At 41.9% G+C, this 22,229-nt stretch overlaps 1 protein-coding gene across 18 annotated transcripts in view; it reads right to left on the bottom strand.

Moving 5' to 3' along the window:
* The window catches only part of LOC307096473 (ubiquitin carboxyl-terminal hydrolase 9X-like), a 221,341-nt gene that overhangs the window by 184,301 nt on the left and 14,811 nt on the right, over positions 1–22,229 (bottom strand). For 16 of the 18 annotated variants that reach the window (XR_013813295.1, XM_079766139.1, XM_079766132.1 and 13 more), the window contains 2 exons: positions 16,939–17,192; positions 559–704 (listed from right to left, as the gene is read on the bottom strand). Coding sequence is in view for 17 of the 18 variants with exons in the window: in XM_079766139.1 (XP_079622265.1) it covers positions 559–704; positions 16,939–17,034 (242 nt within the window). In the remaining variant the exon portion in view is untranslated. The remainder of the gene's footprint in view (positions 1–558; positions 705–16,938; positions 17,193–22,229) is intronic. The other 2 variants (XM_079766133.1, XM_079766134.1) reach the window with 1 other exon arrangement.

Here is a 22,229-nt window from a genome sequence, read left to right as displayed (position 1 = left end):
AAGAGACCAGGCCAGCAGGGGAGGGCAGTTAGAGGCGACCAGGCCGGCAGGGGAGGGCAGTTGTGGGGGACCAGGCCGGCAGGGGAGGGCAGTTTGGGGGGGACCAGGCTGGCAGGGGAGGGCAGTGGGGGCGATCAAGCCGGCAGGGGAGGGCAGTTTGGGCAATTGGGCCGGCAGGGGAACAGTTAGGCATCCATCAGGCTGGCAGTCAGAAGCGGTTAGGGACAATCAGGCAGGTGAGCGGTTAGGAGCCAGCATTCCCAGACTGTGAGAGGTATGTCCAACTACAGGATTGGGCTTAAACTGCCAATCGGACATCCCCCAAGAGGTCCCAGGTTGGAGATAGTGCAGGCTGGGCTGAGGGATATCCCCACCCCTGTACATGAATTCCGTGCACGGGGCTTTCTAGTTACTTTAAAAAACACAGTAAGATTACTATGACATGGCAGTTCACTCTTTACTCATTCACTACTAGTTGCAATGCTGATAAAGTAGTTTGCTTTTCCAGTTTTTTACCTCCATAAAGAAAAAAAAATCACCACAAAAAAACAAATCTACCTATTGATCATGTCATCCAATTTTGCCAAGTCATTATGTGGAAATTCAGGTTCCTCGTCTTCCTGTTGTGGTGGAGCATCACCTTGACCTTGTTCATCTGGAGGCATTACTGGGGAATTCTCATTGGAGGAATCAGGTGGTAAATTCTTAAAAATTAAAATATTCCAGACTTAAATTTATATTACACATGTACAACATTTAGCATTCAGATATTAACAAAAACTAGTGAAAAATATTTTAATTATCAATATACTATATATTTCTATATACTTAATAAAACTGGAATCACACCACTTATCTTTTTTTTTTTTGGTCAACATGTGAGGGTTTTACCACATAATTAAGAATATTTTTTAAGTTAATAATGGTTACATAGTATTGAATGAATTAACTAGGTTAATTCACTTTTTATAATGTTTACTGAAAATGAAATACAATTGTAATGAATTGTCTTAATTACACATATGCAAAAGGGTGGGTAATGTAAGCAAAGAGATGAAATTCTAAGGAAGAACAAAAAGAATTGCTAGAGATCAAAACCACTGTAGCAATAATGAACAATGCCTTTGATGGGCTCATTAGAAACTAGACAAAACTGAAGACGGAAACTCTGAACTTAATAAACATCATGAGGAACTTCCAACACTAAAATATAAAGAGGGGGGAAAAAAAAAGACTGGAAAACAAAAGAAACGGAAGCATCCAATAATTGTTGGATAACTATAAAAGGTGTTAACACATGCATAGAAGGAATACCAAACTCCAAAAAAAAAAGAAAAAAGATTTGAAACAATTACTCAGAACTTCCCCCAAATTAGTAACAGATACCAAAGCATAGAACCAGGAAGCTCAGAGAACACCAAGCTGGATAAATGTCAGAAAAATGACACCTAGACCTTTCATATTCAAACTGTAGAAAATAAATGATAATAAAAATATTTAAAGAAGCTACAGGAAAGTCACCTTACCTGTACATAAGTTTTATTTTGGACTTTTCCTAAGAAACAGTGAAAGCCAAAATTTTTTTAAAAAGAAGAAATACAGTGCAATATTTAAAGAGATGAGAGAAAATAAACACCAATCTAGAATTCTCAGAATTCTCTAAACTTGAAAATTATACTTAACAGTGAAGAGAAACTTCTCATATAAAAGTAAAGGATATTTGTTAGTACATCTGGCTTTAAAAAAATAAATCTCTATTGTTGGAAGTATTACATATGTCCCCTTTTTTCCTACATCAACCGCCACCAGCCTGCCTCGAGGGTTTGTGTTCATGGATTATAAATATTGCATACAAGGTCTTTGGTTCATTACCTCCCACATACCACCCTTCCCCAACTTCTCTGAGATTCCGGACTATTCCATGCTTCCATGTCTCTGGATCCACTTCGTTCATCAGTTTATTTTGTTACACAGATTCCACATGAATGCAATCATGTAATACTTGTCTTTCTCAAACTGACTTATCTCACTTAGCATGATCCTCTTCATGTCCCTCCATGCTGTCTCAAAGGGTAAGAGATTCTTCTTCTTCACACCTGCATAGTTTTTGATGGTACATGTACCACTGCTTTTTTTATCCACTCATCTACTGGTGGGCACTTGGGCTGTTTCCAGAGCTTAGCTATTGTAAATTGTGCTTCTATGAACATAGGGGTGCATACATTCCATTTAACTGGTGTTTTGGGATTCCTAGGATACTAGAGGGCCAATTCATGTAATTCTTGCACAGAGGGTAAGGGGGTTCCTCAGCCGGCCTGCGCCCTCTTGCAAATCCAGGACCACTCACCCTGCTAGCCTGCCTGCCTGTCTGCTCACCCCTAACCGCTCGCCTGACTGCCTGCTCAGTACGCATCATGGTGACCAGTCATTCCTCTGTAATGGTTGCTTAGACTTTTATATATATAGACTAGAGGCCTGTTGCATGAAATTTGTGAACTGGAGGCGAGGGGTCAGGGAGGGTCCCCTCAACCTGGTGTGCGCCCTCTCACAGTCTGGGACCCCGTGGGTATGTCCAAGTGCCAACTTAGGTCCAATACCTGCAGGCCAAACAGAGTGGAAAAAATACTTGGGGATCAGACCTAAGCTGGCAGATGGATATCCCTCTCGCAGTCTGGGACCCCTCACTCCTTATAACCCGCCTGCTGGATCCTTACCATTTGGCTCGCTGCTCCTTAGCACTGCCACGGAGGCGAGAGAGGCTCCTGCCACCACTGCTGTGCTCGCTAGCCGTGAGCCCAGCTTCTTGCTGTGCAGTGCTACCCCTGGGGAAGCGCACTAACCAAGAGGGGGCAGCTCCTGTATTGAGCGTCTGCCCCTGGTGGTCAGGGTACATAATAGTGACCTGTTGTTCCGCTGTAACAGTTGCTTAGGATTCTATTATATAGATAGAATGGAATTACCTGACAGTCAATGTGCCCGCCTGAGAAGTCCTGGATTACTAGAGGGCGAAGGCCAGGCCAAGGGCCCCTACCCATGCACAATCAGGGCCAGCCAGGAAGGGATTGCGGGAGGACTCAAGGACATGCCCAGCCCATCTCACTCAGTCCTGATGGGCTGGATCCCAGCAACAAGCTAACCTACCGGTTGGAGCGTATGCTGCCTGGTGGTCAGAGCACGTCATAGCAACTGGTCAACTGTCTGCCCCCTGGTGGTCAGTACACTTCACAGAGACTGGTCGACAGTCTGCCCCCTGGTGTTCAGTGCATGTCATAGCAAGTAGTTGAGTGGCCTTATTAGCATATTATTCTTTGACTGGTTGAATGGAAGACTAGACGACCGTACACTTAGCATATTAGGTTTTATTATATAGAATATTCCTAGAAGCGGGATCACTGGGACAAATGGTGGTTCCATATTTAATTTCTTTGAAGAAATTCCATACTATTTTCCATAATGGTTGCACCAGTCTACATTCCCACCAGCAGGGAACTAGAGTCCTCTTTTCTCCACATCCTCACCAGCACTTGTCATTTGTAGCTTTGTTGATCGTAGTCATTCTGACAGGTGTAAGGTACTATCTCATTGTCATTTTCATTTGCATCTTTCTGATGATCAGTGACTTTGAGCATGTTTTCATGTCTCTTGGCCATCTGCATGTCCTCTTTAGAAAAGTGTCTATATTAGTTTTTTGACCGATTTTTAATTGGATTGTTTGCCTTCCTTTTGTTAAGTTGTATAAGTTACTTACATATTTTGGATATTAACCTTGTATTAAATGTACCATTGCCAAATATGTTCTCCCTACAATGAGCTCCCTTTTCCTTTTGTTGTGCAGAAGCTTTTATTTTGATGTAGTACATTTGTTTATTTTCTCAACTTCATTTGCCATAGGAGATGCACTCATAAACATATTCCTCGAGAGAGGTCTGAGATTTTAAGAGAGGTATGAGATTTTCCTGTCAATAGCTTCTTCTAGGATTTTTATGGTTTCACGAATTACATTTAATTTTTTTTATCCATTTTGAGTTTATTCTTGTGTATGGTGTAAGTTGAAGGCCTAGTTTCATTTTTTTGCATCTGTCCAATTTTCCCAACTCCATTTATTGAAGAGACTGTCGCAACTTCATTGTATGTTCTAGTCTCCTGTGTCAATTATTAATTGGGCATAATGGCTTCGGTCAATTTCTGGGGTCTCTGTTTTGTTCAATTGGTCTATATGCCTGTTCTTGTGCCAATAATCAAACTAGGCTGTTTGATTATGGTGACTGTATAGTATAACTTGAAATCTGTTTTCAATCTCCAGCTTTGTTTTTCTTTCTCAAAATTGTTGCAGGTATTCAGGGTCTTCTTTTATTACATATACATTTTTGGAGTATTTGTTCTAGTTCTGCAAAGTATGTATGCTGTTAGTATTTTAATAGGGATTGCATTGAATCAATAAGATTGCCTTGGATAGAATGGACATTTTATTGATGTTGATTCTACCAATCAATGAACATATTATGTTCTTCCACTTATTTATATCTTCTTATATCTCTTTTTCAACATCCTATAGTTTTTCAAGAACAGGTTCTTTTGTCTCCTTGGTTAAGTTTATTACTAAGTAATTAATTCTTTTGTTGCAATGGTAAATGTGATTGTTTAGTTTCTCTTTCTAAGAATTCATTATTGGTATATTAAAAAAGCCATAAATTTGGGGGTATTGATTTTGTATAGTGTCAAATTCATTTATTAAATCTAGGAATCTTTTGGTATAGTCTATAGTCTATTTACAATATCATGTCATCTGCAAATAATGAGAGTTTTAGTTCCTCCTTTCCAATTTTAATGCCTTTTATTTCTTCTTCTCTGAGTGCTGACTAGGACTTCCAGTACTAAAAGCCTAATATGCTAAGTGTCCAGTTGGCCATTTAACAAAGCATAATATGCTAATGATGCTAAGGCAGTTCAACCATATGCTATGATGTGCACTGACCCCGAATACGTACACTCTGACCGGTAGGTTAGCTTGTGGCTGAGGTCTAGCCGATCAGAACTGAGCGAGATGGGCCGGACACGCCTTGATGCCCTTCCATGGTCCCTCCCTGGACCCAATCGTGCACTGGTGGGGTCCCTTGGCCTGGCCTGCACCTTCTCCCAATCCGGGATGCCTCAGAGGATGTCAGAGAGCTGGTTTTGGCCGGATCCCGCAAGCCAGGCCAAGGGACCCATGATGCACGAATTTGTGGACAAGGCCTCTAGTGTTGAGTAAGAGTGGTGAAAGTGGACATCCTATTCTTGTTCCTGTTCTTAGGGGAAATGGTTTTAGTTTTTGCCCACTGACTAGTGTGTTTGCTGGAGGTTTGTCATATATGACCTTTATCATATTGAAATATGCTCCCTCTATTCCCACTTTGCTGTGGGTTTTTATAAAAATTGGGTGAATTTAGTCAAATGTTGTTTCTGCATCTATTTGTATGATCATGTGATTTTAACTTGCAATTTGTTTATGTGATGTATCACATTTATTAATTTCCAACTATTGTACCAGCCTTGTATCTCTGGAATAAATACCAGTTGGTCATGGTATATGATCTTTTTAATATATTGCTGGGTCCGATTTGCTAATATTTTGTTGACAATTTTAGCATCTATGTTCATCTGTGATACTGACCTGTACTTCTCCTTCTTTGCAATGCCTTTAATTATTTTTGGAATTAGGATAATGCTGTCCTCATAAAAAAAAAAAATTGGAAGTATTCCTTCCTCTAGGGTTTTTTTGGAATAGTTTAAGTAGTATAGATGTTAGTTATCTGAATTTCTTGTAAAACTCAAACTCCCCTGTGAAGCTGACCAGACCCAGACTTTTGTTCATTGGAAGTTTTTTGATTAGTCCATTTCAATAGTTGTTACTGGCACATTTAGGTTTTCTGCTTCTTCCTGATTCAGTTTTGGGAGATATTATTTCTCCAGGAATTTGTCTATTTCTTCCACATTGTCCAGCTTGTTGGTATAGTTGTTCATAGTATTTTTTTTTTTTTTTTTACAATTCTTTGTATTTCTGTGGGATCTGTCTGCTTTCATTTCTGAATTTGAGTTCTCTCTCTTCTATATCAGTCTGGTTAATGGTTCATCACTTTAGTTTTTACTCTTTCAAAGAACCAACTCTGTTTCACTGATTTTTTTTTTGTCTCTATATCATTTATCTATTCTCTAATTACTCTTTCCTTCTTTCTACTTACTCTGGGTTTTTACTGTTCTCTTTCTAATTTAGTTGTAGAATTAAAGATGACTTTTCTTGCATTATGAGGTAGGCCTGTAGTGCTCTGAACTTCACTCTCAGGACTGCTTTTGCTGTGTCCCAGATATTTTGCGTTGTTGTTTATTCATTTTCATTTGTTTTCAGAAAATTTTTCTCTCTTGATCTCGTTGTTAACCCATTGCTTGTTTAATAACATGCTATTTAGTCTCCATGTGTTTGAATGCTTTAGGGCATTTTCTCTTAAGTTGATTTCTAATTTCATTCCACTCTGAACTGAGGAGACACTTGATATTTCAATCTTATACAGACTTGTTTTGTGTACTAACATGAGGTCTATCTTTGTGAATGACCTGTATGCACTTGAGAAGAATGTACATTCTGCGTTTGGAGTGATATGTTCTATAAATTGTCAATTAAATCTGCTTGATCCAGTGTTAATTTTTGTCTGAAAGATCTGTCCAGTGAAGTGAGCAGGGTGTTAAAGTTCCCTACTATGATTGTATTGTCGATCTTGCCTTTAAAGTCTTCTAGAAGTTTTTAAAAATATACTTAGATGCTCCTATATTGGGTGCATATATGTCTACCAGTTATTTCCTCTTATTGGATCGATCCCTTTAGTATTATGTAATGACCTTTGTTATCCCTTTGATGGCCTTGATTTTGAATATGAGTATTGCTGCTCCAGCTATTTTTCCATTTGCATGGAAAATTTTTTCCCAACCATTCACTCCCATTCTGTTTGTTTTTTCTTCTGAAGTATGTCTTTTTTAGACAACATACAGTTGGGTCATATATTTGTATTCATTAAACTCCCAAGGCTTTTTGATTGGATCACTTAAATCATTTACATTTAAGGTTATTATTAACTAGAGGCCTGATGCACGAAATTCGTGCAGGGGGTTGGGGGGTGTCCCTCAGCCCAGCCTGCACCCTCTCCAATCTGGGATTCCTGGAGGGATGTCGGACTGCCCGTTTAGGACTGATCCCACCAGGATCACGCCTAAAAGGGCAGTTGGACATCCCTCTCACAATCCAGGACTGCTGGCTCCCAACCGCTTGCCTGCCTCTGCCTGATTTCCCCTAACCACTTCTGCCTGCCAGCCTGATCACCCCCTAACCACTGCCCTGCCAGCCTGATGGACGCCTAACTGCACCCCTGCCAGTCCGATTGCCCCTAACTGCCCTCCCCTGCCATCCTGGTCCCCCCCCGCCACTGCCCTCCCCTGCAGGCCTGGTCACCCCCAACTGCCTTCCCCTGCAGGCCAGGGTCCCCTGCCCCAAACTGTCCTCCCCTGCAGGCCTGGTCCCACCCAACTGCCCTTCCCTGCAGGCCTTGTCCCCACTCAACTTCCCTCCTCTGCCGGCCTGGTCACCCCCAACTGCCCTCCTCTGCTAGCCTGGTCACCCCTAACTGCCCACAACTGCCCACCCCTGCAGACCATCTTGTGTCGGCCATATTGTGTCCACATGGGGGCAGCCATCTTTGACCACATGAGAGAAGCCATCTCGTGTCTTGGAATGATGATCAATTTGCATATTACTCTTTTATTAGATAGGATAGATGCTCATTTATTGCCATTTTAATTCTGTATGGCTAGGTTTCTATTTCTTATTATTATTACAGCAGTCACTTTAGCATTTTTTTAATGCTGCCTTGGTGGTAATGTACTTCTTTAGCCTTTTTTTTTTTTTTTTTGGTCAGGGAAGCTCTTTATTTTACCTTCTTTTATGAACTAGAGGCCCAATGCATGAAATTCGTGCATGGGGGTGTATGTCCCTCAGCCCACCCTGCACCCTCTCCAATCTGGGACCCCTCGAGGGATGTCCGGCTGCCCGTTTAGGCCCCATCCTACCAGATGGGGCCTAAACGGGCAGCCGGACATCCCTCTCACACTCCAGGACTGCTGGCTCCCAACTGCTCGCCTGCCTGCCTTCCTGATTGCCCCTAACCGCTTCTGCCTGCCAGCCTGATCACCCCCTAACCACTCCCCTGCCAGCCTGATTGATGCCTAACTGCTCCCCTGCCAGCCTGTTTGCCTCAAACTGCCCTCCCCTGCAGGCCTGGAACCCCCAACTGCTCTCCCCTGCAGGCCTGGGTCCCCACCAACTGCCCTTCCCTGCAGGCCCAGTCGCCCCCAACTCCCCTCCTCTGCCGGCCTGGTCACCCCTAACTGCCCTCCCCTGCAGGCTTCATCGCCCCCAACTGCCCTCCCTTGCAGGCCTGGTCCCTTCCAACTTCCCTCCCCTGCTGGCCTGATCGCCCACAACTGCCCTACCTTGCAGACCTGGTCCCTCCCAACTGCCCTCCCCTCCTGGCCATCTTGTGTGTTGGAGTGATGGTCAATTTGCATATTATTCTTTTATTAAACAGGATGCTAGCCTTCCTGGATATAGTAAGCTTGGTCTCAAATCCTTGCATTCCATTACCTTGAGTTCTTCTTGCCATTCCCTTCTGGCCTGTATAGTTTCTTAGGAGAAATCAGGTGTCAGCCTTATGGAGCTCCTTTGTAGGTAAGAATTTGCTTTTCTCTTGCTGCCTTTAATGTTCTGTTTTTAATTTTTGCCATTTTAATTCTGATGTGCCTGGGCATGGTCCTGTTTGGGTTGTGTTTGGGGTTCTCTGTGCATACTGCACTTGTGTGACATTTTCCTTTACCAGGTTAGGAAAGTTTTCTGCTATTATTTCTATCCTGTTCTCCCTTTCTGCCTCTTCTGATACACGTGCCATTCGAATACTGTTTTGTTTCCCTTAAGATGGTCCTGTGTTTTAATTGTCTTTTTTTTGGGTTCTCTGATTGAGTGGGGTTTTTTAACCTTGTCTTCTAATTCACTGATTCGGTCCAGAGCCTTCTGCTGTGTATTCATTCCAATGTGTTCTTTATTTGCTGCCATTCTTTGTGACTGTTCTTTTTTCACAGTTATTATATCTTTTCTCATGCTGTTGAGCATCTTTACCATCATTATTCTGAAATCTGTTTCAGATAAATTTCTTATCTAACTTTCATTTATGTCTTCTTCTGGAGAATTCTCTTGTCCTTTCATTTGTGGGTTCTTTTTTCCTCATTTTCTCTGCCCATTTGTTACGTGACTATGTATTAGGTAGATCTACTACACCTCTGAATCTTTAGTGCAGGACACTGTCAAATGCTATTTCTGACTAATTATATCAGGCTGACTGATAGGATTCTGATTTATCTGCCCTCAGGTAATCACTCACAGGTGTGGCAAGAGTTTTTCTCAACAGGATATGGTAACTGTTTCTGCCTGGAGGCTAACTGTTAGTCTCGGAAGTGGCAAGGAGTTTACCGATAGAGTAGGTCTGCTGAATTACCCTCAGGTAATGACACCTGTACAGGCAGTCCTCAGGTTACGTTGAACTAAACATATGTCATTTCGCAGTTAAGTCACCATCTCCCATTTACAGTATTTATTAAAAAAAAAAAAAAAAATCCCATCATTTCAATGTATGTACATATGTGCTTTATGTTTTTTATTTATTTACCACAAGTAAAGGTCAGGAATTGTTATCTTTCTTTTAAATTTTTTTTAGTTTCACTTCATTACTACTGTGTATGTGCTCCATGTGAGTGACGTAGGTGCTTATGTAGGTGGGTTCCGACTTACATCAAAATCGCGTTACATCGCGCCATAGGAAAAGATCTCCGACGTAACCAGAGGACCTACTGTATAGCAACTGTCTGCATGAGAAAAATGACCTCTGCAGTGTGAGGGAATGGCTCAGCACAGGAAACTGGGGTGTCTATACCAGTGCCCTCCATCCTTGCTATTGCTAACTGAGCTCCAATCCATTCTGCTATTCCTCTTTCACAGCACAAGTAGTGGGCTCCACAGCGAATTTTATGTGTTGGCCCTTTAAGAGGGTACCTGAATTTCCAGCCATCTCTCCCTGGCTGTCAGATACCCCGCTGCTTTACACAGCCAGATATTATATGGGTACCTTCTAGGTTCTGGTTCTCTCTGCTGATGGGCCCAGTATCCACAGCTGAAATATCTCTGTTGGACTTCGGGGCCAGCCAGCCCTTATGTACCTCCACTCTCCTACCAGCTTCTATGCAGTCTCCACTTGGTCCTTGAGTATCAGAGTTCTCTCCAGAGAGTCTTCCGCTGATTACTCAGTAAGTTTTCCTATATTTTAGTTGTAATTCCAGTTTGGACCTGGGAACATGTCCATGCAGCATCCATTTACTCCATCACCATTTTTAATCTTAGACCTTGCTTTTAAAAAATGTTTTAGATGCCCTAACTGGTTTGGCTCAGTGGATAGAGCCAAACCAGTTTGGCTCAGTGGATAGAGCCAAACCAGTTTGGCTCAGTGGATAGAGCCAAACCAATTTGGCTCAGTGGATAGAGCCAAACCTGTGGATTGAAGGGTCCCAAGTTCGATTCCAGTCAAAGACATGTACCTTGGTTGCGGGCACATCCCCAGGTGGGGGGTGTGCAGGAGGCAGCTAATTGATGTTTCTCTCTCATTGATGTTTCTAACTCTCTATCCCTCTCCCTTCCTCTCTGTAAAAAAATCAATAAAATATATTTTAAAAATAAAATAAAATGAAATAAAAAATAAAAAATGTTTAAGTTCTTCAAAGAGAAGGTTAGTGAGTAGGTCAGAAACTTGAATCTATATAAACAAAGAAAAGCATTAGAGGAGAAGTTGAAAGTAAAATAAAAAATTTGTATTTCTTATTCTTAAATAACATTAACAATTTTTTTCAAAATAATATAAGCAAGAAGGTATTCAATGATTAAAAAATCAGAGGGAGGAATTAGGAATAATTTGTCATTATAAGTAATTTAACTAACCATGGAGCTGTATAGTGTTATAGTTTATGTTACACACTCTAAGGCAACCACTAGGAAGGTTAAAAAAAGTGTTAATAAGGAGGAAAGGGAATGATAAAATTTTCAAATGAAACAAAAAGCAGAAACAAAGTTAAAAATAAAAATAGGAATTTGGATAAAGACTATAAATAGAAAAAAGTAACAAATAGGGAATGTATTATTGAAATTATTTCAACAATAATTTTAAACATCAACAATTTAAATATACCATTTAAGATGGAGTGGATCAAAAAGCAAAATCCAACTTGATGTTAATTAATTTAAAGCTTGTTTAAAAGTTAGATATAAAGGCAAATGTAGGTTAAAATTCAAAGGATGGAGAAATATGTAGAAATAAACCCATGAAAACAGTCAACTTATCTTTGACAGAGGAGCAAAGATAATACAATAGAGAAAAAATAGTCTTTCAACAAATATTGCTGGAATAACTGACCATTATTAAGAAAAAATGGGGGGCCATACTAAAACTAAACTAGATCATATACCCTTCACAATAATTAACTCAAAAGGAATCAGAAACCTAAATGTAAAATGCAAAACTGTAAACCTCATAAAATATAACATTGGCAAAATTGTATGACAATGGGTTTGGCGATTACTTTTGACACACCATCAAAGGCACTATACATCAAAGAAAGAATTAATAAAACTGAATTTCACTAAAATTAACAATTTCTGTTTCATGAAAGAAAATGTACAAAGTGAGAGAAAACACTGCAAAATAAAGGACCATTACCCAAAATATAAAAAGAACTCTTAAAAGTCACCAATAACAAAACAACTACACTAATAAATGAGCAAAAGTCCTGTACAGACACCTTACAAAGAGGATATACAGATGGCAAGTGAGTATATGAAAAGTTGTTCAACATGTCATCAGAAAACTGCAATTTAAAAAACACAAACAATGAGATTTCACACACATCTGTTAGAATGGCCAAAATCTAAAACCCTTACATACCAAATGCAGGTAAAGATATGCAGCAACAGGAACTCTCATTTATTGTTGGTGGGAAACTAAAATGGTACAGTCACCCTATTTACCTGGCAGGGGAAATACCTTGATCATAAAATGGTACAGAGTTTGGCAGTTTCTTATAAAATTAAACCATCTCTAATCCAGCAAACACATGCATAGGTGTTTATTTAAATAAATTGAAAACTTTTGTCCCCCCAAAACCTGAATATGGATGGATGTTTATATCAACTTTATTCAAAAGAACCAAAACTTGGAAGCAATCATGAACCAAGATATTCTTCAAACATACGAAGAAAAAAAAAAAATTTACGAGAGATATCAAGCTATGAAAACAGAGAAAAGCTTTAAATGCATAAGACTAATTGAAAGAAGCCAATCTGAAAATGCTACTTTCTGATTCCAAATATATTATTTTCTGGAAAAAGCAAAACTATAAAAGCCACGTAAAAAAACAGTCATGGCCCAGGCTTTCTGCAAGGGAGGAATGAATGGGCAGAGCAGATTTTAGGGCAGTGATAATACTAGAACAGTGTATCTATAAAACTAAACATTTGTAGAAAATCCAGAATATAACAAAAGACAAAATGAAGTGTAATATAAACTACAGCTTGTGTGATAATGATGGCCAATGTAGTTTCTTTCGCTGATTTTTAACATACCACTCTGGTGGAAAAAGATAAATGATAAGGGGCAGGCATATGGAAACTCTGTACTTTCTGCAACTCTATTGTAAACCTAAAAACTAAAAAGCCTATGAAAAATGAAAAAAGGCCTGGCTTGCATGGCTTAGTGACCCATGAACCTGGTTCATGGCTTGGATTTCGAGTCAGGGCACATGTCCAGGTTGAATGCCGGAGGCAGCTTATTGATGTTTCTCTCTCATCAATATTTCTATCTTTATGTCCCTCTCCCTTCTTTCTCTAAGAAAAAAAATAAAAGCATATCCTATCTAATAAAAGAGTAATATGCAAATTAACCATTACTCCACTACACCAACAAGCCACGCCCACCAGCCAATCAGGATCGAGTATGCAAATTAACCCAACCAAGATGGCTGCAGCCACAGAGAGAGCAGGAGGGAGGCTTGGGTTTCCCCGCCGATGGAGGAAGCCAAGCTTTCCGCACACCCTGGCCAGCCCAAGCCTCTGCTTAAGGCAACAAAGTTACAAGTATCCTATACAATAAAAATGTAATTTGCAAATGGTCGTTATGCCATGAAGCATAAGGACCGACCGTGTAACGACGGGATCACGGATCAGCAGGAGGGTGGGGCAGCGAGCTACAAGCGGGCAGCAGAGAGCTACAGGAGGGGGCAGGGCAGCAAGCTATGAGGAGGGGCGGGGGAAAGACGGGGGGAGCTACAGGAGGGTGGAGCAGCAGACGGAGAGCTACTGGAGGGTGGCATCGAGCTACTGGCGCATGGATTCATGCGCAGGGCTACTAGTAGAAGATAAATAAATTCCAACAGAAATGGCTGCCGCCACAGAGTGAGCAGAAGGCTTGGCTCTGCTCCAGGCTACAAAGTTTCAATTGTAGAAGATAAATAAGTCCCAGATACCAGGGCCTCCGCTTGGGTCACCAGGGGGCATGGCCGGCCTGCAAACCACCACAGGCACCTCGCCCAGGCCGCCCCACACCCCAAGGGAACCCCCACCCTGATCCAGGGTACCCTTCAGGGAAAAGCAGTGGGCCCCCACCCATTCACCAGGCCTCTATCCGAACTAATAAAAGAGTAATATGCAGATTGACCATCACTCCAACACACAATATAGCTGCCCCCATATGGTCAAAGATCCTACCCCCCTGTGGACACAAGATGGCCACCACAAGATGGCCAGCAGGGGAGGGCAGTTGGGAGAGACCAGGCCTGCAAGGGAGGGCAGTTGGGAGGGACCAGGCCTGTAAGGGAGAGCAGTTGGGGGCAATCAAGCCTGCAGGGGAGGGCAGTTAGGGGTGACCAGGCCAACAGAGGAGGGAAGTTGGGGGCAAACACGCTGGCAGGGGAGCAGTTAGACATCAGTCAGGCTGGCAGGGGAGTGGTTAGGGGGTGATCAGGCTAGCAGGCAGAAGCGGTTAGGGGCAATCAGGAAGGCAGGCAGGCAGGCAAGCAGTTGGGAGCCAGCAGTCCTGGATTGTGAGGGATGTCCGACAGTAGGACATCTTGAGGGGTCCCAGATTGGAGAGGGTGCAGACTGGGCTGAGGGACACCACCACCCCCCCCCGTGCATGAATTTCGTGCACCGGGCCTCTAGTTAAAAAATAAAACAAGAGAACAATTTAAAATCATTGGATTTAGGGTAATTTATAAAAGACAACATAAATAATAAGTGCTTTAAAAATAAGAATAGGAAAAGACTTCCCTAATAACAAGAACCCACCTAAAATGTACTAGAGTTATACTAACACAAGAATACACAAAGGTAGATTTAAAATTCTCAGTATACAAAACACAATTTATTCATGTGTTATTTATTTGCATTACAACTATAAACTTACTTTATAGAATAGAACTATAAAGTAAGTTTATGACCACCAATATATGTGAGATCTTAAGGTAGCAAGAATTACTGGAGATTAAAGAGATATCTATTTAGTTAATGGTCCAATCACACACACAGAAAAAATAAAACACTATTTTCAATTTGTATGTATCTTATAAGTTCAAAATATATCTAGCTAGAATTACTAAAACAGTGAATTTGGGTAAGTCCACAATTCCAGGTAGTGATTAACCAATGTTTTCACTAGTAATAAAACACCTAATTTATTAATAAAAACACTTACTTATTTACTTCTTTTTAAACTAGAGGTCCGGTGCATGAAATTCAGCAATCGGGGGGGGGGGGGGTGAGGGGAGGGGCAGCATCCCCTCAGCCTGGCCTGCGACCTCTTGCAGTCCGGGAGCCTTCGGGGGATGTCAGACTGACGGCTTACGCCCACTCCCCACTAGAGCGGGCCTAAGCTGGCAGTCAAACATCATTAGTGCTGCCGTGGAGGCAGGAGAGGCTCCCACCACCACCATACACTCAACAGCCGTGAGACTGGCTCAGGGCTTCTGGATGAGCGGCCCTCCCCTGGTGGGAGTTCACTGACCACCAGGGGGCAGCTACTGTGTTGAGCGTCTGCCCCCTGGTGGTCAGTGCACGACAGCGACTGGTCATTCTGCCATTTGGTTGATTTGCATATCAGCCTTTTATTATATAGGGTATATTTTCAATGATTTCAAGGAAGAAGGGAGAGGTAGAGATAGAAACATGAATGATCAGAGAGAGTCACTGATCAGCTGCTTCCTGCATGCCCCCTACAAAGACCAAGCCACAACTCGGGCAAGTGCCCTTCACTGAAATTGAACCCAGGACCCTTCAGACTGTAGACTGATGCACTATCCACTTAGCAAAACTGGCTAGGCAAAACCAGCTGATTTAAAACAAAACAAGGCAACTTGGAAAGTATAATGAGCAAACTGCAAATAACTCAAATAACTGACATGTATAATGAATGCAACATCATCTATAATAATAATCTATAATAATAAAAGCAAATACGTTAATTAGACCACACATCCTTCCAGATGAAGCCAGGCTGTGAGAGAAGCCCAGGTCCTGGTGCCTGATGGAAGGGAAGCCCGGGTCCCGGGTGCCTGCCAGCGGACATAGGAATGCCTGGGTCCCAGGTGCCGAAGGGAAGCTGGTGCTGGTAGCCAGGGGAAGGAAGGCCTACTCTTGCACGAATTTTGTGCATCAGGCCTGTAGTCCTATATAATAAAAGGCTAATATGCAAATTGTCCCCTTGACCTGGACTTCAACTAAGGGGCGGGGCCGATCGGGGGCAGGCTGGCTGGACCACACCTGTGCACAAATTCATGCATCGGGCCTCTAGTAATATATAATATTTCTTCAAGTACTTAGTAAATTAAAATATGCTGGGCAATGCCTCAATAAATTCCCAAGTAATAACATCATTAAAAAAAACACACCAAAAAAACAGTTTCTGTCCACAAAGAGTAGAAAATCTTCCAATTGCTTAAAAATGAAGCACATGTTATAATTTTTAAAAAATGTTAACATCCAAGAAGAATAAAAGCACAAATTTTAAAAGATGTTAACTAAATGACAGGAGACAGAAAACACATAAAACGTCATGGGATGGGATTTGCCAAGATTTACAGTATTTAAATAATACAAAAACAAAAAGCTGTACAATTAATTATCTAAATTTCCATATCAAGAAACCAGGAAATAGCAAACCAAATCCAAAGGAGTGAATTAATAAAGATTAAAAGTAACATATACAAATGAAAATACAAAACGAAGAGAATTCTTTGCAAAATGTAATAAAATTGATTAATCCTCCCTAAAACTGACCAAGAAAAAGTAAAAATAACCAAATTCAGAAATAAAGGAGGACTGTTAAGCCTTTTACAATTATTTCCCACTTATCATATACAAATATTTCCAAAGAAAAAGATTTCCACACCAGCATGCATACAACGTTGACACTAAAATCTATGTAAAGTCCTTTACATATATTATTTCATGTATCCTCATTTTAATGATACAAAAAACTAAGACTTATTTATTATATTATTTAGTCAGAGTCATAAGGTTAGTGTGCTTACAATAAAGGGTACAATGACTGCTTTAATGGTTTTTGCCCTCAAATTCAAACACAAGGTCTTACATACAAAAAAACACAGAAGTACACTCTCAAATATGTACAGTAGGTTTCCAGTTGCTAAGAGTCTCAGTAACTTTTAAGTGTAATTTATAATGGCAATAGCATTTATGATAACTTTACAAATTATTCAGGGTGTGTGATACTGTTGAGCACCCAAAATAATAAAGCCTTAATATCCTACCTGATTCTGTTGAAAAGGAGGCTGAGAATGTCCATCAGGAGTATGGCCCTGGCTGTCATCCCCTCCTATTGGAGAGCCATGAGTCGTGGCTGTCATACTGGACACAGAACAGATCTTTGATACTTTATCTGTTTATGTGGTTGTTGTAAGAGAAGAAATTATAGTCCACTTCTAGAAGATAAAATACCAGCATATGTCAGCCTTAAAAATCTCCAACTCAAGGACAGACCATCTTGCAAAGACCATTTCATAACCTAAAAGCAAAAAAATAAGGTATGCGTTTTTAAATATAAAATATAAATGAGGCATTCCAATTTTCATATGTATAGTAACAGCACCAGAATCTATATGCTGTAAACTCAGTTTAAATTCATATTGTTGTACCAGTGGTTATAAGAAAACATAAAAGTACAATCTTAATACTATTTCTAATTTAAGAGGAAATTTAAGGTTCTTAGTTCTCATTTTTTACTCAGAATCCTATCTAATAATAGACAAATATACAAATTGACCATACCTCCAACACAGCCACAAGCCACGCCCACCATCCAATCAGAGCGAGCATGCAAATTAACCCAAACCAAGATGGCTACAGCCACAGAGAGCAAGGTTTCCTAGGTAACAGAGGAAGCCAAGCTTTCCGCCTGCCCTTGCCAGGCCTAAGCCTCCACTCAAGCTACAAAGTTTCAATTATAGAAAGTAAACAAATTCAAACAAATGGCGGCAGAATGGAGCTTGAGAGAGCAGGCCAGGGTTGCCGCCGGCAACAGGGGAAGCAAAGCTTTCCGCACACCCTGGCCGGGCTCGCCCGCTTAAGGCTACAAAGTTTCAATTGTAGAAGGTGAATTAACTGCCACAGAAATGGCTGCCGCCCCAGGCTACAAAGTTTCAATTGTAGAAGGAAAATAAATTCCACATACAAGGGCCTCCTCTTGGGTTGCCAGGGGGCGTGGCCGGCCTGCAAACCACCACAGGCCCCTCGCTCAGGCCACCCCACACCCCAAGGGAACCCCCACCCTGATCCGGGACGCCCTTCAGGGCAAACCAGCTGGCCCCCACCCCTGTACCAGGCCTCTATCCTATCTAATAAAAGAGTAATATACAGATTGATCATCACTGCAACACACAATATAGCTGCCCCCATGTGGTCAAAGATCCTGCCCCCATGTGGACACAAGATGGCCACTACAAGATGGTCAGCAGGAGAGGGCAGTTGGGAGGCACCCGGCCTGCAAGGGCAGTGGAGAGGGACCAGGCTTGCAAGGGAGGGCAGTTGGAGGTGATCAACCCTGCAGGAGAGGGCAGTTAGGGGTGACCAGGCTGGCAGAGGAGGGAAGTTGGGGGCAAACAGGCTGGCAGGGGAGCAGTTAAGCATCAACCAGGCTGGCAGCAGAGTGGTTAGGGGGTGATCAGGCTGGCAGGCAGAAGCAGTTAGGGGCAATCAGGAAGGCAGGCAGGCAGGCAAGCAGTTGGGAGCCAGCAGTCCTGGATTGTGAGAGGGATGTCCGACTGCCCGTTTAGGCCCGATCCCACCAGGATCGGGCCTAAACGGGCAGTCGGACATCCCTCCAGGAGTCCCAGATTGGAGAGGGTACAGGCTGGGCTGAGGGACAACCCCCCGCCGTGCACGAATTTCGTGCACCGGGCTTCTAGTAACAAAATAAACCCTAATGGGCTCTTGCTTGCTTTCTTATTCCTAGGACTATACAATTCTAACAGGTATTTTTTTAAATATATTTCTTTATTGATTTCAGAGAGAAAGGAGAGGGAGAGATAGATAGAAACATCAATGATGAGAGAGAATCATTGATCGGCTGCCTCCTGTACGTCCCACACTGGGGATCAAGCCTGCAACCTGGGCATGTGCCCTTGGCTGAAATCGAAACTGGGACCCCTCAGTCTGCAGGGCGACACTCTATCCATTGAGCCAAACTGGTTAGGGCTAGTCAAACAATCTTAAAAAAGAATAAAGTGGGAGGTGTCAAACTTGCTGATTAAAACATTACAAACCTACAGTAAAGTAGTAGAGTATTTTGCCTGGCCTGAGTGGCTCAGTGATTGAGCATTAGCCATACACCAGGAGGTCACCAATTCATTCCTGGTCAGGGCACATGCTGGGGTTGCAGGCTCTATTCCCTGTCGGGGCCATGCCGGAAGTGACCAATTGATGTTTCTCTCTTTCTCTTTCTAGCTCTTCTTCTACCCCCCCCCCCCCCCCCCCGCTCCTTCTCTCTAAAAAATAAAAACATTTTCTTAAGTAAATGAAGACAGGAAACTAATGAAATAGAACAAAAATTCCAGAAGTGAATCCTCCATTATATGGTGAAATGATCTCCAAGAAGGGTACCAAGACTAGGAAAAGGACAATCTTATCAACAAATGCTGCAGGAAATGTTGAAAAGAATGAAGTTGGACCCATACAAAAATTAACTGGAAATGGATTAAGACCTAAGTGTAAAACCCAGAACTATAAAACTCCTAGAAAAAACATAGAAGAAATAATTGATGACCTGAAATGTGGCAAAGATTTCTTGGTTAAAACAGAAAACTCACAGGCAACAAGAGTATAAATAGACAAAGGGGACTATGTCAACCTCAAAAACGTTTGTGCATTAAAGAACACTATCAACAGTGTGAAATACAACCTGTAGAATTGAACAACAATAAAAAACGACAAATCATATAGCTGATAGGGGTTAATAGGCAGAAAAAGACAGAAGAGATAAAAATAATTTCTACAACTCAACAACAAAAAATTCAAATAACTTGATTAAAGCATATTCAACATCATTCATTAGAAAAATGAAAATCAAAATGACAATGACAAGTTACTTTACACCCAGTAAGATGGCTACCATCAAAAACCTAATAAGTATAAGTAAAGATATGGAGAAACAAACCCTTGCTATAATGTCGGTGTACTAATGTAGAATGCACAATTGTTATGGAAGATAATATGGTAGTTTCTAAAAAAAAAAAAAATTAAAAACAGAATTACCATATTACGCAATCCACTTTTAGTGTATATATTTAAAAAATTCAAAGCAGGGTCTCAAAGAGATCATTACACAACTGTTGTTCTTTGAAGCATTATTCCCAATAGCCAAGAGATAAAAGCAAACTAAATTTTGATTCATAGTTGAATAAGTACCATAAGTTATACACATAAAATGGAATATGGAATATTAGTCAGCTTTGAAAATGATAGGCTGAGTCCTATAATATTGACACATGCTACAACAAAGATTAACTTCAAGGACGTTATGCAAAGTAAAATAAGCCAGTCAAGAAAGAAAAAATATTGTATGATTCCACACATATGAAGTACTTAAATCAAATTCATAGAAACAAAAAGTAGAATGGTAGTTGGGAAGGTGGGTGCAATGGTGAGTTATAACTTAATCAATACAGTTTCAATTATACTCTGTTATAGACCACTTTGAAGTAATAAACTTCCATAACAATATGTAAGATAAACTATAGATAAACAATTTTGCAACTGGTATTACAAAAAGAACTTAAAATGTAGTGAATTAAGTGTTTAAATGTATAATAAATTGCTTATACTGTATTATCTATATTCTATACATATAAAAGTCTAATATGCAAATTGTTTGACTGGAGTACGACCGCTCACTATGAAATATGTTGACCACCAGGGGGCAGCACGGAACATGGTGGGTGTCAGCGAGCAGCACTGGCAGCAGGCAGCAGTGGAGGAGCTGCTGGCCCCAATAGGCCCCGATGAGAGGAGGACCGCAGCAGGATGGTGCAGCAGGGGAGCGGGTGGTGCCAGGCCAAGGTGGGTGCAAGCAGGGACCTGACTGCTCCACTGATCACCCCACAGAGGGCAACAATCGATGACAGTGGGGATAGAGGTTGCGGCTCAGCTCCCAGGCACTGAGGAAGCTGGATGGGGTACCTGGCCCCAACTGATCGCCCCACAGACAGTTATCAGCAGGGGCGGCAGGGGGCCCAGTCCCAATCAATCGCCCCACAGGAAGGATGGTAGAGCAGTTGAGGGGGCGCCGCCAGGCCATGGCAGGGTACCAGTTGGGGCTGCAGGGCTGTAGGCGCGAGCTGGGGCCCAATCCTCACAGGCCACCCCAAGGGGCCCCACCCGTGCATGAATTCTTGATCCAGGCCTCTAGTCCTATATAATAAAAGCCTAATATGTTAAGTGTTCAGTCATCCTTTCAACCAAAGCATGATATGTTAATGATATGGTAAGGCCACTCAACCACATGCTATGATGTTCACTGACCACCAGGGGCAGTCAACCCGTCACTATGATGTGCACTGACCACCAAGGGGCAGTCGACAGGTCAACCAGTAGCTATAATGTGCACTGACCACCAGGAGGCAGACAGTTGTCTGGTCAACCACTCGCTATGACATACACTGACCACAAGGGGCAGACGCTCCAACCAGTAAGTTAGCTTGCTGCTGGTGTCCAGCCGATCAGGACTGAGCAAGATGGGCCAGACATGCCCTGGAGCCCTCCTGCAGTTCCTTTCTGGCTGGCCGACCTCCCACGTCCCTCCCCGGCCCCAATCGTGCACTGGTGGGGTCCCTCGGCCTGGCCCATGCCCTCTTGCAATCCGGGACCCCATCAGGGATGTCGGAGAGATGGTTTCGACCTGATCCCATAGGCCAGGTCAAAGGACACAATTGGTGCATGAATTCTTGTACCGGGCCTCTAATATTCAATAAAGTTCTTTGTAAAATGGGGTAAAGTATAAAAATACTCATTTCTAAATTAGCAGTATTTAAATTTTAATGAAATCATTTTAAATCAAAAGTTGAATTGATACAATGCATTCAAAAAGGCATATCTTGCCTGTCTGGTGTGGCTTCATGATTGAGCACTGACCTAACTAGGAGGTCACGATTCAATTCCAAGATCAAGGCACATGCCCAGTGGGCATAGTCCCCAGTAGGAAGCTGATCAGTGATTCTCCTTCATCATTGATGTTTCTATCTCTCTCTCTCCTGATAAATCAATAAAATCAAAATATATTTTAAAAAAAGAAGACATATCATGCCCAGGCTAATGTGACTTAGTAGGTTGGAGTGTCATCTTGTGCACTGGACAGTTGCAGGTTTTGATTCAACTCTCTAAATAAACATGTCCTCAGGTGAGGATGATTTTTTTAAAAAAGATTAAATATCAAGCCCTCGCTGGTTTGTTTCTGTGGGTAGAGCATTGGCCTGTGGACCAAAGGGTCCTGGGTTCGATTCTGGTCAAGGACATGTACCTTGGTTACAGGCTCTACCCAAGCCTGTGACTT

This window comes from Cnephaeus nilssonii, assembly GCF_951640355.1.
Source record: "Cnephaeus nilssonii genome assembly, chromosome: Y".
Lineage (NCBI taxonomy): Eukaryota > Metazoa > Chordata > Mammalia > Chiroptera > Vespertilionidae > Cnephaeus > Cnephaeus nilssonii.
Note: the sequence above shows the minus strand (reverse complement) of the source record. Positions and strands in the feature narration are given on the sequence as shown.